We start from the raw sequence: 16,925 nt of genomic DNA, 5'->3' as shown, positions 1-16,925 counted from the left end.
TCCTTTGCTGAAGTTGAGGGTGGTCTCACCACAGACTCACACACCCATTTATATAGACACACATGCAACCATACTCCTGACCTCTGATCTGTCCTGGGCACAAAGGCTGCAGAGCCGCCCAGTTCTGTTTCCTCCTCCACTCTAGCTGGTGGTGCCAACCTCTGGAAAGTTCTTAGTGGTGGCTCTTTAGCTGTTATTAGCCTCCTCGTGCCCCACAGGCCCCTAGCCAGAGATGACCCAGACCTGAGCTCTGCAGCCTCCATGTACCTCCTGGGACACCCCTTTCACGTCTCCTCCACCCTCATGTCATGGGTTAATGGTGTCTCCTCTATTTCCCTTTATGTTCTGTCTCCCACAGCTAGTCCTCTCTGCCCTCCCCTACTTTATTGTTGTTTTTGAAGTTGCAGAAACTGAGATCAGAGAGAAAGATGGATTTGCCCAGAATCACAGGTCAGTTGAAGTCAGGACTAAATTCTAGGCACCTGAGTATCAGACAACACAGAATAGGAATTCTGAGCACAGAGAGAGGCTAGAAGCGGACTGTCCGGGCTCTGGCACTTAACTAGATGCTTGATCTTGGGCAAGTCAGTTCACCTCTCTGTGCCTCATTTTCCTCACCTGAGAAGGGGGTGATAAGGCTTTCTATCTCATAGGGCTATTGTGAGGGTTAAATATTAATTAGCTCAATATTCATTAAGTACTTAGCACAGAGTCTGGCACACTCTATAATAAATGTTTGCTGGGACTATTTCTATTATACCCTGGTTTGAGCACCTTCTGGCTTTAAAAAAAAAAAACTTCCTTCTTAATTCTTATTCCCCTTAGCATTCCTCTCATTTCCCTTTCTTTCATCTCTGTCCCTGTTTCTCTCTGGAGGGCAGGGTTGGGTTTGGGGGAAAAGAAAGATAGGGTGACCACAGACACTGGACCATGTTTGAAAGCTACCCAGTGTTTGCCACGGTAACACAGCCTGTGTATGCTAGTGTAAGGATCACACACCATCCACACAGTGTCAGTTACATACCCATTCACTCAACAGGCCCACATTCAGCCAGCCTAGGCCCTCCTCAGATGGAACTCATGCTCAACCCCAGTCCCAGGCAACTCGCTCCGTCTGGAGAGATTCTCTCCAGCTTACTCAGATGCCCGCCGGCTTGGCACTGGGAACGACCAGCCCCAGGGAAGCCTCCTGGAGTAAGTGGGCACCCTCAGAGGCGCTTTGATCTGGAAACATTCAGAGAGACTGATGGCCCCTACACACACACACACTCACACACTCACACACACACACACACACACACACACACACACACACACACACGTGCCCACACACACACGCATACACGTGAGCCGGTGGCCTTGAGTCTACAGCTACAACCTTCTTCCACATTCACGGTGAGGGGAGGCGGTTAGAGAAAAGACGGATACCCATTCTACAGACCAGGAAGCTGAGACTGAGGAACAGTGGTGCTTTGCTCAAAGGCAAAGAAGCAGTAAGGCCCCTACGCCCCATACTTGAATCCATCCTCTGCCTCACAGCAGCTGGGGTGGCCCGCGGGGACTGGATGCACCAGGCGCTCCTTACCCCGTGGGGTCGCGCCCAAGCCACGCCTCCCGCAGAGCCTCCGCCGGGAGCGGGGAGAGCGCGGCCACCGCTTGTCTCTTTAATGCGCGCCCCCGGAGGCCCGGCGCGCCCCCGCCGCTATAACCGGAGTGCATGGAGCGGGCTGCGCTCAGAGGGAGGAGGGCGGGCGCCGGGCACCCGCCGGCCGACTTTTCCAAGTGCGATCAGAGCCCGGCTGGCCCGCGTCCCGCCCCCATGGCCTCGCCCGGGGTCGCCCACACTTGAGGACCCGACGCCCGCCGGGTTCCAGGTTGGGGGGACCTCCACTCCGGCCACCAGGCGATCCCCTCGGGCTGTGCAGGCTCCCGAGCCTCTTCCCGCCCGCCGGCCGTCGGGCGAGGGCTCGGTCGCCACCGCCACGCCTCGCACCCCGCGCTCCCTGCCCCATGCTGGTGCACACGTACTCCCCCATGGTGAGTAGTCTGGGGCCCGGGGGTGCGGGGACAGCAGGAGGCCTGGGTGCTGGACCTTCCGATCCTCCTCCCACAACGAGATCTCAGAGGGTGGGGACCGCAGGGGCCAGCCAGCCGGGGACGGTGAGCGCAGGGCTCCAGACATAAACCTCGGGCCCCGGGAGGCTGGGAAGACGGCAGCTGGACGGAGCTGTCCAGGAGGAGGGTCCCTTTGGGGCCGGACCCTGTCGGCGGCGGGCGATCGCCTAACGCGCCCTCCTCCTCCTCCTCCTCCTCCTCCAGGAGCGCCCCGACGGGCTGGGCGCCGCAGCCGGAGGCGCCCGCCTGTCGTCCCTGCCCCCGGCGGCCTACGGGCCGGCGCCCCCGCTCTGCCACACGCCGGCTGCGGCCGCGGCCGCCGACTTCCAGCCGCCCTACTTCCCGCCGCCCTACCCGCAGCCGCCGCTGCCCTACGGCCAGGCGCCCGACGCCGCCGCCGCCTTCCCGCACCTGGCGGGCGACCCGTACGGCGGCCTGGCGCCCCTGGCACAGCCGCCGCCCCCGCAGGCCGCCTGGGCCGCGCCCCGCGCCGCCGCCGCCCGCGCCCACCCCGAGCCGCCCGGCCTGCTGGCGCCGCCCGCCCGCCCCCTGGGCCTGGACCCGCGCCGCGACTTCGCCGCCGCCGCCGCCGCCGCCGCGGTGCCCCGGCTGCTGCACGGCCTGGCCGACGGCGCGCACGGCCTGGCCGACACGCCCCTCGGCCTCCCCGGGCTGGCGGCGCCGCCCGGCCTGGAGGACCTACAGGTGAGGCCGGGGCTGCCCGGGATGGGCCGGGTTTGGGACGTTGGCTGGCACCTCCAGCGGGAAACCACCTTTCCTCTCAGCCTGTCGCTCCTCGCTCAGGAGTCCCGGGAGGTGAACGGGTCCTGGCTTCGGTGCTGCCGGGCTCGCGGGGACTGGGTCTCTGCGCCGTGCCTGGATGGCGGCCACCCTCCACCCAATGAATGGGAAGGGGCTGAGCCGCTTCTTTCCCTCCCGGCTGGGCCTCGTCGGGTCTGCAGAGGCAGCCTGAGCCTGGAGCGAAGAGAAGCAGAGAGTCAACATTCCCTAAAAAGGTTCGAAATCCCCTTACGGTGAGGTGCCCGCGGCCCAGATGGTGCCGAGCCTCTGCGAACCCTGGTCCCACCCCAGGCGACCCGACCGCAGTGCACGGTGGCCGGGGCAGGAGGACAGGGAGCAGGCAGGACAGGGAGCGGGGATCGCGGGGCTTGGGAAGCGAAAGGACACTAGTTCCACCAGCGCTCTTACCACCGCCTCTCCTGTTCGCAGGCCATGGATGATTCGGGAGTGAGCCTTCTGGACCAGTCTGTAATCAAGAAAGGTAAGGACTGGCGTGCACCTGCCAGGGCAGAGTCGGGCGCGATGGTGCAGGCCCGGGGCGCACAGACCCATTTTCTCTCCCCTTGGAGCGCGCCTCCTGTGCGTCACCGCCCCGCTGGGTGGGCTTGGTGGCCACGGGGCACTCTTCGGCCCAGTAGAGGGGCAGGCGAGGCGCGGGGAGGGTTTGAGGGGGTAGAGGGTGGTCTGGCCAGAGCTTGGGCAGCTGTGCCGGTTGGTGAGTTGGTCCCAGAGCCTGGGGCCTCGGGGGAGCGAGTCCATCAGCGCTCATCCAACTTGCCCGTCAGTCCAGCCTCCCAGGGGGCCTGGCCTCTCCCTACCGAGGGGAGGGCGCTTTTGTGGATCTGGAGTTAATCTGCAGAACGAGTTAAACCGCTTCCCCGTTTCCTAAGAGGTGAGAATGGAGGTGCTGTTCCCACATGACAGCCTTGCCGCTTGTTAGCCTGGCAAAGGCTTTCTGCCCCCTTCCTTCCCGGCAGCGCCTGGGCGGGTGGTGGGGAGCTGCGGGGAGGGAAGGCGGTGATGAATCTTGCGTTTCCCTGGGGAATTTTCTCTCCAAGCGGGAGCCTTTTTGGCATTTACCGTTAAGGGGTTCAAGGGAGCTGATGTGTGCCGAAGAGTGAGGGCCTGCCTGCTCTGGGTGTCAGTGTGAGTTCAGGTCCTGTATGTTCCTTTCCTAGGTGTCTTTCTGGTATTTCCTGGTATATGTGTTTCTGTTGTTGAGTGTGTGATGCGTTTCTCTCATGTTGGTGTACGTTTCCGTATGTTTGGGGGTTTCTATATGTGTATCTGGGTTTTCATTGTGTCCCGGAATTTCATCTTTAGTACTGAGGATCTCTAAGCATGTGAGGGTCACTTCCTGTGTATTTTGTGTGTGTGTGTGTGGGGGGGGATTGACTAGAAAAAGACAGAGGTTTCAAGTGGATTTTCTGGCTTGAGTTCCAGCAGTGCCAGGAAAAGGTGAGAATGAGACAGAGGAAAACAGAGATGGAGATTCTGAGGGGTCTGGGCCTTGGGCGGGCTCTTTAGACTTGGGGCTGGTGTGGGGCAGGAATCCAGAGGCACAGACAAACCTGAGGAGCTGCTCCAGTGGGATTTGGCTCGAGCTGTTTTTCAAGAGTGAATTCAAGCCCGGGCTCTGTTTGCCCTCCCCCTGTTCCCAGCAGAGGCTGGGGTGGAGGTGGAATTGGGGGTGGGGGCTGAGGATAGACCTGGAGGAGCTAGGGCTGGACTGAGAGATATTTGGACTGCTTGAAGTGTGTGTGGGCAAGCTGAGGGGACAGACCTCCCGAACTTGAAGAAAAAGGGCTCCAGGGATTAGGGCTGTGACCTGGGGGGGGGGGGGGGGGGGGAGGACTCTGGGAACCTGGCTGCCTGAAGTTGTGACCTAGCTCTTTGGGGTGGGCACTGCGATGGCTTAGTTGTGTGTTTTTTGTTTTGTTTTGTTTTGTTTTGTTTGGGGGGGGGGGGTAAGCCCTCAGAAGGGAAAGCTCTGTCCGCCCAGAGAGATGACCATGGCCTTGGTGTCCAGTGCCATGGCTGGAGGGGCTGGGAGACCTAAGGGGGGAGGAGCAGGGAGACTAGCCCCCTGCATTTTGGGAGGGAGCTTGGGGATTTCTGCCTGGGGAGGAGTAGAAAATCAGCCTGTTCTCTGGGTACCTTAAACCCCAAACCCCAGACCAGAGGGCAAAGGTGGGAGGGCTGGCTGTGAGGAGGGAGTTGGTTTCTCTTGAGAGACATCAGTTTCCATAAATCCCGGGTCCAAGGTGTGTGCGAGTCCCCAAAGGCAGTCCCTAGAACAGGGAGAGTGAGGCCAGTTCTGCCCAGAGTCCCGCTGTGCTGGCTGGGGGCGGTTGGATGGGGTGGGATGGGGTAGATGGGGAAGCAGATGTGGTTGTCGCGGGAACAGGCGCGCACACCCACTGGACCGCAGTGGCAGCGGGTCAGTGGCTGACTGAGCTGGGTAACCGGCGCCCTGGGCACCCCACCCTGGACGCCAAAGCCCGGAGCGCAAGGCCGGTGCGGTCAGGCTTTGCAAATACGGAGGAGGCTGGTCCCCGGTGGGACCTGGGGCTGTGCTCTTCGGCTAATCAGGTGGTCTGGCTGGAGCCCTGCTCGCAGCGGACCGTTTTCGCTGGGGTCCTCCGCTAGCAATGAGGGACTCGGTCCCGCCGCCAGCTCCTTGGGGGCCGTGAATTAGCGCCCAGCCTCGCCCTCGAGCCCTTCCAGGCATAGGGAGCCCCTGGGGAGTCCTGAATTCGTCCGGCACCTGCCGGCAGCTGTGGGGACCTCGGCCGGGCCCGGGCCCTGGATTTATGGGAAATCCGTCTTGGCTCCCTGAAGCATCCGATGCCTCCAGCATCTCCCGGCTCCGGCGGGAGGGGCGCCTGTGAATACCGGACGGTTGGCATTCTGGATGTTGGATGGTGAGAAGGGAGGCAGGCAGCTTCTGCCGATCCCAAAAACGATCCCAAAAACGACGCGATCTTCCTACCTTGGGCTCCTGGGGAGGAGAGCCTGGAAGTTGTCGGGGCCCAGCCCTTGGTTGTAAAATCTTGGCTCTCGGGCACTTATCCTGGAGATCCCCCAACCCCCACCCAGGCGAAGCCCCGCCTCCACCGCACACTTCGGGTGGGCAGCCCCTTGAAGCCACGGTGTGGGGTGTGGGTTAGAGAATGGCAGGTGGGGTCCCAGCCGAGCCCTCCATTTTCTACCCACATTTGTTTCTTCCCGTCTTGCGACCTGTCCCGGGGGCACAGGAAGCAGGCGGGCGTGGAGAGGAAGACTAGAGCCCGACGGGAAGATTTTCTGGCTGAAAAAGGCAGTGAGAGGGCCCGTGCAGGTGGTGGTGGGAGCTCAGAAGCAAGGGATAGGGGCCTGAGGTTAGGGTTAGGGTTAGGGTTCCTGGAGGAGACACTAGGAAGCGGCTCCCTAGGCGCCCAATGGGTGTTTGCTGAATGACTGACTGATGGGTGTTGAAGTCTGAGTGACTGAGGGAGGGGAGTGTAGAAAGCACCCTGCTGCTTTCACTGCAGGAGGCACAGCGCGTGCAAATGCCCTGTCTGTGGAAAAGCCAGGCCGCTTATAAAGGCTAAGCATCTCCACGGGTTTCAGTTTATATACTCAAAGTTGGAGAGCAGTGGTTTGGAGATGAGAACTGAGATATTCCTCCTTCCCTCTGAGGAGAGTGGGTTGCCTCCTTGGGGGTGGGGAATCCCTCTCTGCTGGGCTCCATCTTCCAATCTCAGGGGGATCTCTAGGGCAAAACAGTCATCTCCCCTCTACTCCTCTTGGCTCTGGGGAAGGAAAGGGAGATGGGGAGGGCGTGGGCTTCCAAATGAATATCCAAGCAGGGCCAGGCCTAAGGTGAGGGACTCACTCTGAGGCAAGATTTAGATACATAATATATTTTAATGTAATATTTTAAAATAAAAATAATGCAAAAAATCCATGATAAACAAAATATCAAAATTTTACTACGTAAAGACAGAATCAGATCCTGCACTTGCACAACTCTGCTTCCTTTGCCTCCCATACAGGCCACTGTCTGCCCCAAAGAGAGGTGAAAATCTGGTGTCCATGCAGAGAGTTTGGCGGTATCGGAGGGCAGTGTAGAGCATGGGAGTGTAGGGTAGGAACATACCTAAAATGCATTCATTGCTAGACTATATCAAGATGATTTTTAGTAAATTTCTATTTGCGTAGTCATAACTACATCCATTTTAAAAATCCTTACCTGAGGCCGAAACCGGTTTGGCTCAGTGGTAAAGCATCAGTCTGTGACTGAGGGGTCCCAGGTTCGATTCCGGTCAGGGGCATGTACATTGGTTGCAGGCACATCCCCAGTGGGGGGTGTGCAAGAGGCAGCTGGTCGATGTTTCTCTCTCATTGACGTTTCTAGCTCTCTATCTCTTTCCCTTCCTCCTCTCTGTAAAATATCAATAAAATATATATTTTTTTAAAAAATCCTTACCTGAGGATATGTTTCATTGATTTTTTTTTTGATTTTTTTTTTTTTGAGAGAGAGAGAGAGACATCAATTAGTTACCTCCCATACCCGCTCAACTGGGGATCAAACCCAAAACCTAGGTATGGACCCTGACCCGGAATCCAACCTGCAACCTTTTGGTGAATGGGATGACACTACAAACAACTGAGCCAACCAGCAGGGCATACTTACATCCATTTTTAGACATTTCCATCACCCCCAAATTCCTTTATTTATAGCTAATCCCCATTCTCACTCCAAGCCTTAGGTAACCATTATCAGCTTTCTGTCTACTATAAATTTGCATGTTTTAGATATATTATATAAATGGGATATATAAATATACAGACTTTTGCATCTAGCTTCTTTTACTTAGCACAATATTTTGAGGTTCATTCATACTATCATATATATTGTACTTCTTTTTTCAAAATTGCTGAGCAAGTATTTTGTATGGATGCAACACATCTTATTTATTCATTCATCAAAAACTTGGTGTTTTGCTTTTTGGCTATGATGAATAATGCTGCTATAGTCATTCACATACATGTCTTTGAGTGGATATACATTTTCATTGCATTTAGCTAAAGTGGAAATGCTGGGTTTTATGGCAAATTTGTGTTTAAATTTTTCTTGTTGTTAATCCTCGCCCGAGGGTATTTTTCCATTGATTTTTAGGGAGAGTGGAAGAGAGAGGGAAAGACAGAAAGAAATATCAGTGTGAGAGAAACACATCAATTGGCTGCCTCTCACATGAGCCCTGACCGGGGCTGAGGATCAAATCTGCAACGCAGGCATGTGCCTTTGACTGGGAATCGAACCCTCGAAACTTTGGTGCACAGGCTGACACTCAAACTGCTTAACCACACTGGCCAGGGCAGTTTATGTTTAATTTTTTAAGAAAATGCCAAGACGAAACCAGTTTGGCTCAGTGAATAGAGCGTCGGCCTGCCGACTGAAAGGTTCCAGGTTCGATTCCAGTCAAGGGCATGTACCTTGGTTATGGGCACATCCCCAGTAAGGGGTGTGCAGGAAGCAGCTGATCTATGTTTCTAACACTCTTTCCCTCTCTCTTCCTCTCTGTAAAAAATCAATAAAATATATTTTTAAGAAAGGAAAAAAAAATAATAAATAAAAAAAGAAAATGCCAAGCTGTATTCCAAAGTGGCTGTTCTATTTTGCATTCCCACTAGCAATGTCAGGGTTCCAGTTGCTCCACATTCTCACCTACACTTGATGTTGTCTATTGTTTTATTATGGCCATCCTAGTAGCATCTAGTTTTAATTTGTATTTCTCCAATGATTAATGACTTTGAGCACTTTTTCATGTTTAAAAATACAGAGATTTCTCATAGAAACCCAGAGTCCTGATCTCACCAGCAAAAACAAACCAACAAACCAGGATATCCGGCAATGTCGGTATGTCCAGCATGGTAAGAGCCAAGTGGCAGCTTTGCACAGGGTAGCGCCAGTCACCAGTCACCCACATCTCGCTGACAGGTCACCTATTGTACTTCCCCTTTAAAGTCTAGAGCTGTGTTATCTCCTGTGGAAGCTGCTAGCCATATGGGGCTAGTGGACACTTGAAATGTGGCTAGTCTGCATTAAGATAGGCCATAAGTGTAATTATGCATTGAATTTTGAAGATTAAGTATAAGGAAAGAATGTAAGAAAGCCCAGGAGTAATTTTTAACATATTGATTATGTTTCAGTGGTTATATGTTTGATATAGTGGGATAAATAAAATATATTAATCTTGCATGTTTCTTTTTAATTTTTTATTTATTTTTATTTTTTTACATTAACTTTTAATTATAATTTTCCAGACATTTGAAGGAAACCTCCCTTTATTTCCTCCCAGAGTAATTTCTAAGCCGTCTTTAGAGAGTTCCTTTTAAAAACCTTTTTTCTTTCTTCTAAACGGAGCAACACAACATGGTTACTTTTTTCTCTTTTTACTCTTTTGAATGGGGCTCTGAGAAACTGTAAATGTATTGTACAAACATGACTCACAGTACACTTCTATTGGTCAGTGTGGGTCAAGAGGCTAAAGGGTAAGTGGGGGACCAGGCAAGAGGGGTAGGCATGGGCAGGCTACAAAGGAGGGTGAAGTAGGGTATGATGATGGTTAGGATGTGAGCTCTGGGGTCCATGATCAGAGTCTGTGCTCCTGATTGCTGTGCATCCACTCCCCAGAGCTGTTAATGTAAAACACTGGGCATAGATAGAGTCGGTATCTCCTGTGTCCAGCTATGGAGCTGGACTTTGTCTCTCAGGGAACTGACTGGACACTGACCACTTTTAGGCTGGAGAGGGATGTGTGTTTAAGAAAGTTCCCTCTGCAGCAGGGCAGGGAGACCAGAGCAGGGACTGTGCTGAAATTCAGGCAGGAGGTGAGTGTCTGTGCACACCTGGAGAAGTGGCCACATTCAGGGCACGTGGAGAAATGGAGTCCTAGGACGTGGTGATGGATGGATGTGGTGGGAGAGGGCAGTGTGAAGGGCATCCCCGAGGTTCCTGGCTGGGGGACAGAGGAAGGGGGAATGTACACCCAGAGAGGGAAAAGCTGGACAGGCTCTGCCAGGCCAGGTCCGGGTCAACCTTGTCTGCCTCTGCATTCCCAGGGCCAGCACAGCTCCTGGCACAGACACTCAGCTAATACTTCCGAATGGCTGGAGGGCCAAGAGCACTGTCTTTGTGACCACAGTCCAGGGCTTGCTGCTGGTTCCAAGTCTGCCAGCTGTGTGATCTCAGGCACACACTACTTCACTTCTTCGGGCTTCAGTTTTCTCTCCTGTAAAATGGGAATAATAAATGTACTAGTAGCCCCCTTGTGAGTTGTTCTGAGGATTCAGTGAGGTTGTCTGTATAAGCTCATAGCATAGTGAGTGCTCAATAACAGTTGGCCCCAGACTCCCCACATGACCCCCACCCCACCCCCACCAACACACACATAAGAGCTTCTTTTCTCTTTTTTAACACCAAGGCTCTCTTCCTTGAAAGAAGCTAAGCCTCAGGGGAAATAAGAGTCTCAGGTGTTCTCCCCTCTGAAGCTAAGCAGGAAGATGGAGGTTAGACTGCAAGAAGAACTTTCTTTTAGAGGCGAGGATGTCCAATTGGTTTTAGAAAAATCAACCTCTCAGAGTCCCTTCTCTGCCCTTTGTAGCTATTGGTAGATAATAAAAGAGTATTTGGGGGAGGGGGCCAGAGGGTGTCTCTTTATTTCTGGTCTCCTTGAGCAAACCAGAGAAGGGGCAGGAAGGGGCCAGGGCTGGAGGCCTAATGGGGCTGTAACCTCCCTGTCCCCTCACTGCTCTGGGGGAGGTGAAACATAGGACAGGGGGGAGTTGGGGACTCCTTGTGATTGCCCTGATCTGGCTGGGCCCTGCCACAGAGACCCAGGAATCCTGCCTCCAGCTCAGACCCCATTTCCTTTCTGGTTTCCAACTCCCTCTCTGGTCGTACTTGCCCAACCCCCAAGAGTCTGCTGGGGCTGCTTGAGTATTTAACAGGGAACCAGCCTGTTAAAAACTGTGAAGGGAACACAGGTTCAAGAACCAGACAGCTCTAGGTTCAGTGTCCACCACCCATTCGTTGAGTGAACTTGGGTGAGTCACATTAACGCCAGTGTGCCTCCGTTTCTTCCTCGTTAAAGCAGGGATCGTAGAGCCTTCCTCTGAGAGATGCTGGGGCATTTCAATGTGCCTGTGTGCACAGCATGTAGCACGGTGCTCAGCTCAGAGCGGGTGCTCCACCACCGTGCTCACCCCACAGCTGCTAGTGTCCTGAGGTCCCTGGCTCAGTGTTGTCTTTCTCCTTTGCTCTTGCTTCTGCTCCACAGTCCCCATCCCCTCCAAAGCCGGCAGCCTCTCGGCCCTCTCCCTGGCCAGAGACAGCCTGGTTGGCGGCATCACGAACCCCAGTGAGGTCTTCTGCTCCGTGCCAGGCCGGCTGTCGCTGCTCAGCTCGACATCCAAGTACAAGGTGACAGTGGGGGAGGTCCAGCGGCGACTCTCACCTCCCGAGTGCCTCAACGCCTCACTCCTGGGTGGTGTCCTTCGCAGGTAGGAAGGCCAACCCACAGCTCCCTGCACAGTGCTTGGGCCACAATCCGTGGCCATCTCAGACCTCCTCAGGGGATCAAAGAGGGTCCACCTCACCCAAAGCCACAGGGCCGCCTGTGCCTCAGTCTCCCGGAGGGGAGGTCCAGGTCCCCAGCAGCATCTACAGGTCTGAGGCCTTGGTGGGGCGTGGAGGGAGAAGCCTGGGCATAGAGGAGGGTTGGAGGACTCACCCCTCTTGGGCAGGATGGACAAGGCTGGGTCCGGGAAGAAGGGTGTCCCCCTCACCCCCTCTTCTAGAAAAGGGCCCCCAGGACCCAAAGCCCATCCCCGTGGAGCAAAGGCCTCTCTGGTGTGTGCATTTTGGGGTCCGTAGTTATCTTCTAGTTGTGTGTCTGTCTCTCTTCGTGCATATCTTTGTGCCTAGATAGGGCTGGGTCTTGGTGTGCCTGAGAATGGTGTGTGCATATGTGTGCATGCATGAGTGCATGTTTGTGTGTGTGTGTGTGTGTGTGTGTGTGTGTGTGTGTGTGGTGTAGGGGGTGGCTAGGAAGATATATTCCATGAATGTGAGTTTCCTGTGTTACTTTCAGTGGGATGTGTTAGATGGAGCATGTCCTATCCTGTGTGTATGTGATGACATGTACATCTGGAGCGAGACATGCGTATGTACCTACATGTGGGGGCTGCCTTTGTGCAGGTATGGGAGTACCTCTTTATTCCTGGTCTCTTCGAGCATCCCAGAGGGGCTGTGTGAATGTGAGTGTCTGTACATGTCCCCGAAATCCTGATTTCATGTGAACATTTGTCTGTCCGTGTGTGCCTGGTGTCTGAGTCTATCTCTGTATGTCTGTCTCCATTGGGGTGTGTTTATTCTTGGCCCTCAGTGTGTGCTCATCTGCGTATGTATCTATATATATCTGTGTGTGTCTGCTTGTCCCTGTGTATCTGTATAAAGGTCTTTGTGTCCCTGGTAGTTGTGTATGCCTAGCTGTCATGCGAAGGTGGGAAAAAGGCCTATCTTGCCACACCCTGGGCTATCCTGCTATTGAGAGGATTAGGGAGAATGAGGGGCTCCTGGAGCTAGGCCCCTTACCCACCATCTTGGCTACGAAGTCAGTGAGGTTAGAAAGAGGTTGGGGCCAGGCTGAAAGAGGCCCCAGGCTGTCCCCAGGGCCAGACCTGCGCCTCAGCAGGGTTGGTGGAAGCAGCAAGGTCACTTAGCCTGCATGCTTCTCTCTTGTCTTCATAGTGTGTGTCTGTCTCTCTTTGTGCACGTGAAGGGCCAAGTCCAAGAATGGAGGCCGCTGCCTGCGGGAACGGCTGGAGAAGATTGGGCTCAACTTGCCAGCTGGCCGGCGCAAGGCCGCCAACGTGACGCTGCTCACTTCGCTGGTGGAGGGTGAGTGAGGCTGAGGGTGGGCGCTGAGGCACGAGGGACCTGTGTCATCCAGTGTGACTGTGTGTGACTGTCTCCAATGCAGGAGGGTGTGTTTAATCACATGTTTGTTCTCTGTCATGAATAAGTGCTGTGTATGATATGTATGTTCAGCCTTTGTGTGCGTGTATGTATGTGCCCATGCAATAGAGAGCATGTGTGTGTGGGGAGGAGTGACCAGTGATTGGATGAGGGAAAGGGGTAAGGGAGCTGGAGTACTTTCCCAGGAGGTGGGTGACTCAGGCTATGGTTATCTGGAGCTCAAGCTTTGGGATACAGGGTGGGCTCAGCTCCCATCCCTAAACTCAGAGTCTGTCCCTGGTGGCCCCAAGGGACAGCAATGGGATTGCTGGAGTGGGAAATCAGAGGAGGGTATCTATAGAAACAAGATGGGGTATGATAGGCCTTGGCCAGAGGGTCAAGGTTCAAGGTGGTGCTCCAGTCCCAAAGGTACACCTGGCTATAGTGACAGCTCATCTGTTTGCCTCTCCTCCTCCCAGGAGAGGCCATCCACCTGGCCCGAGACTTTGGCTACATCTGTGAGACCGAGTTCCCAGCCAAGGCAACTGCTGAGTACCTGTGCCGACAGCATGCTGACCCTGGGGAACTGCACAGCCGCAAGAACATGCTGCTGGCTGCCAAGTGAGTGTGGGTGCAGTGTGGGCACTTTTGGACACTTTGCGCAGGCTGTCATGGGTGCCATGACCAGGCACATGTAGGTGCAATGCACAGACCCCACACATGGGCACAAGTGGCACCACACACGGCACATCTACACTCAATGCTGTGCATGCTACAGAGCACACGTGGACATGTATGAATATAGTCGGGTTCTGTGAATCAGCAAAAATGGTGTCACAGACAGGCTTACATAGTCTGTGCCATGCTCCCATACACTGCCCCATGACACCACCAGCCCTAGTCCCATCCTGGCTCTGAGGCTCCATGGTCTTGTTCCCTCTTCTTGAGCCTTACCCATCAGCCCTTCTGTTCCAGTGCTTTTCATGAGAGCATCCAGGCCCACCCAAGCCCCAGGTTGATCACTCCTTGTCCTTACTTTACATTTAACCTCTCCACAACTCTTGTTGTTGCCTCCCTCACCACCCTTCACATGCTGCCACCTCAACTCTAGTCTTCTAATCTCTTTCCTGAATCTTCACCCCAAACCCCACTATTCCTTCAGATTCCCTGCACATGCACTGCTCTCCTGTCCAAGAACCTTCAATGGCTCCCACTGCTACTGCATTGATTTTCAAAGCAGGTTCTGTGGGGATGCTGCAGGGTCTGTTTAATGAACTGCTATTCCATTAAGATTTAGTTTTTAGAAAGAATTCCAGTACAAGAAGAGACAGAGTGAGGCATAGAGAGGAAAGGAATAAAAATTTTTTTTTGAGAACAACCAATCCTTTAGGTAAAGTCCAGACTCCTATGAGGACCTCACAATCCAGCCCACACAAACCATACCCACTCCAATTGATTTCTCCTGCCCTCCCATCCTTAGGCTTGCTCTCCTGCTTAGAACACTAGCCAGTACCCCCATGAAATGCAGTCTTTCAAGTCACAATTCTACCCTCCCCTCTTTGAGGCTTCCTCAAGTCCCTTGGGCAGAAATGGAATCACAGACTCAAGGGACTTCCATGACTCATGAGACGTTTGAGATTGCTCATATTATAGCTGAAGAAACACATGTAGGGCAGGACTCACCTCACCCATTAACCAGCCAACTTATTAAGCACTTCCTGGGTCCCATTCATGTCTAAGATGCCGATGGGTTCCATGGTGACACAAAGGTGAGACAGGGGTGATTCTTCTGCCTGAGCCACACACAAGATGCACAAAGAAACAAATAATGGCTGCAAACTAGAGCTGGATTCAAATCCCAGCTTAGCCACTTGGGCAGGTCATCTTAACAGTGATAGGCCACTGGTGGTCTGTGAGGTCAGAAAGGTGGTGATCGCTGATCTAACCTATCTGAAACCAGTTTCGTCATCATACGATGGAATAATAATAAGAATATAGATTTGTTGTGAGGACTAAGTGAGATGATACACTTGTCACAGCATTTATGGTAGGCCTCAATTCATGTTCACTATGAATTATTTCAATTTTTTTGAATATTGAATTATTTCAATATTATTTCAATTATTCAAGGCAGATTCTAGACTGTTCCCAAATAATTTCAAAGCTCTGTGAGGCACTGGTATTTGGAGTGGGAGTAGGATTAGGAGAGTGGATCAAGGAAAGTTCCTGGATAAGGTGGTAGAGCTAGACTTTGAATATGGGCAGGATGTCCACAAGAAATATCCTAGGGTATTGGCATGTGCTGTTTACTAGCTGTGGGACAAATCAGTTCATGTCTCTGAACCTTAGTTTCCTTTTCTATAAAATGAGTATGATCATCATTTGCAGACTATTGGCAGGGTCAACAATCATAAATATAAAGCACCCTGCCAAAACCGGCTTGGCTCAGTGGACAGAGCGTCAGCCTGCAGACTGAAAGGTCTCAGGTACGATTCCAGTCAAGGGCATGTATGTTGGTTGCAGGCACATCCCCAGTAGGGGTGTGCAGGAGGCAGCTGGTTGATGTCTCTCTCATCGATGTTTCTAGTTCTCTCTCTTTCTTCTTGTAAAAAAATCAATAAAATATATTTTTAAAAAATAATATAAAGTACCCAGAACATGGTAGGTCCTTCTCTGGGCTCAGACCTCTGACCTCTAACCTCTGACCCTCTTCCCCTCACCAGGCAGATCTGCAAGGAGTTTGCAGACCTGATGGCTCAGGACCGCTCGCCACTGGGCAACAGCCGCCCTGCTCTCATCCTGGAGCCTGGAGTGCAGAGTTGCCTGACACACTTTAGCCTCATCACCCATGGCTTCGGTGGGCCAGCCATCTGTGCTGCCCTCACTGCCTTCCAGAACTACTTGCTGGAATCACTCAAGGGGCTGGACAAGATGTTTCTAAGCAATGCAGGCAGTGGGCACGGTGACACTAAAGCTTCAGAGAAGGATGCCAAGCATCGGAAATAACCGCTTCCCAGACCCCATCTCCAAGGGGCTCCTAAGGCCTGAAATGAGGTCTTGGCTCCTGGGGGTGGGCCTGAAAGGATTAAAAGGTGGGGTTGGAGTAAGACTTGAAAGAGAACATTCATCCAGGGACCCCCGAGTTAGAGGCCTGGGCTGGAAAAGGTGGAGATGGCCTCACTGTGGTGGTTTGATAAGGGCCCTGTTGTTTGCAATTTTCTGACCCTGGATTGCTAAGTGCTTGAACAGGAAATTGGCATGATTCTTGGGACTGAGCCTGCCATGAGGGTGCTGGGGCAGTGGTGGGTACTCCAAGTCCAAGGCCTTGCTGTTTTTCTGATGACAGGAGGGAAACTGTTGACAAACCAGAGGTGCTACTGAGGAGTTGGCATCCTACATCCCAGAATCTTGACCCTCAAAAAAGGGGTGCTGGCAGGAAAACTCCAATGGGTTCTGTGGGCCCCTCCCACTCTTGGAAAGAAGTGGGCGGGAACACAGAAGACAAAGCACAAATTGTAGAACTTGAATCCAGGCTGCACTTCACAGCCTCGTCATTGTCTGCCCTATTTATTTGTGTGTTGTAATTAAATTTGAAAGTTTTAAAATGTCCAGCGCAACTGATTTATCCCACGTCAAAGATTCGTTTCACTCTTTTCTGCTCACGCTCCAAGATGTCTGGCTAGACCAGGATGGAGAAGGTGTTTCTGTTCAAAGGAGTGTTGGGGGATGGGGAGCCAGAGGGAAGAAAGATGTGTTAGGGACCTTGAGGTCGTTGCTGGAATTTTGTATTTGCTGATGTTTCCTTTGACCCCTCGGGTTGATGCACCTCCCCAATCTCAGAATGCTTTCTCATTCTCTTAATAAAACATTTCCATTGGATGTGAACTCCCCCCACCTCCCACCCCCCCATCCTCCTTCAGCCCAGCGGGGATTTGCCTCCCAAGGGAGAGTCCCAGGAGGGGCCTATGTGAGATGGGGACAGATGGTGGGTCTATCTGGCTTG

The 16,925-nt window shown here is 53.3% G+C and overlaps 1 protein-coding gene across 2 annotated transcripts; it reads left to right on the top strand.

Annotated features, from left to right (window-relative positions):
• The first annotated feature begins 1,716 nt into the window (after positions 1 to 1,716).
• Positions 1,717 to 16,531, top strand: TFAP2E (transcription factor AP-2 epsilon). 2 transcript variants are annotated; one of them, XM_045584857.1, is made up of 7 exons: positions 1,717 to 2,037; positions 2,320 to 2,820; positions 3,346 to 3,397; positions 11,244 to 11,466; positions 12,747 to 12,865; positions 13,402 to 13,543; positions 15,650 to 15,813. In XM_045584857.1, the coding sequence occupies exons 1-7, from the start codon at positions 2,011 to 2,013 to the stop codon at positions 15,672 to 15,674; spliced, it is 1,089 nt and encodes a 362-aa protein (XP_045440813.1). In that variant the 5' UTR covers positions 1,717 to 2,010; the 3' UTR covers positions 15,675 to 15,813. The 2 variants fall into 2 exon arrangements, with proteins under 2 accessions (XP_045440813.1, XP_036302874.1); XM_036446981.2 differs by having other exon boundaries at positions 1,722 to 2,037; positions 15,646 to 16,531.
• Positions 16,532 to 16,925: the final 394 nt, after the last annotated feature.

This window comes from Pipistrellus kuhlii, unplaced genomic scaffold (assembly GCF_014108245.1).
Source record: "Pipistrellus kuhlii isolate mPipKuh1 unplaced genomic scaffold, mPipKuh1.p scaffold_m20_p_2, whole genome shotgun sequence".
In the NCBI taxonomy this organism is placed as follows: Eukaryota; Metazoa; Chordata; class Mammalia; order Chiroptera; family Vespertilionidae; genus Pipistrellus; species Pipistrellus kuhlii.
This window is presented reverse-complemented; position numbering and strand designations above follow the sequence as displayed.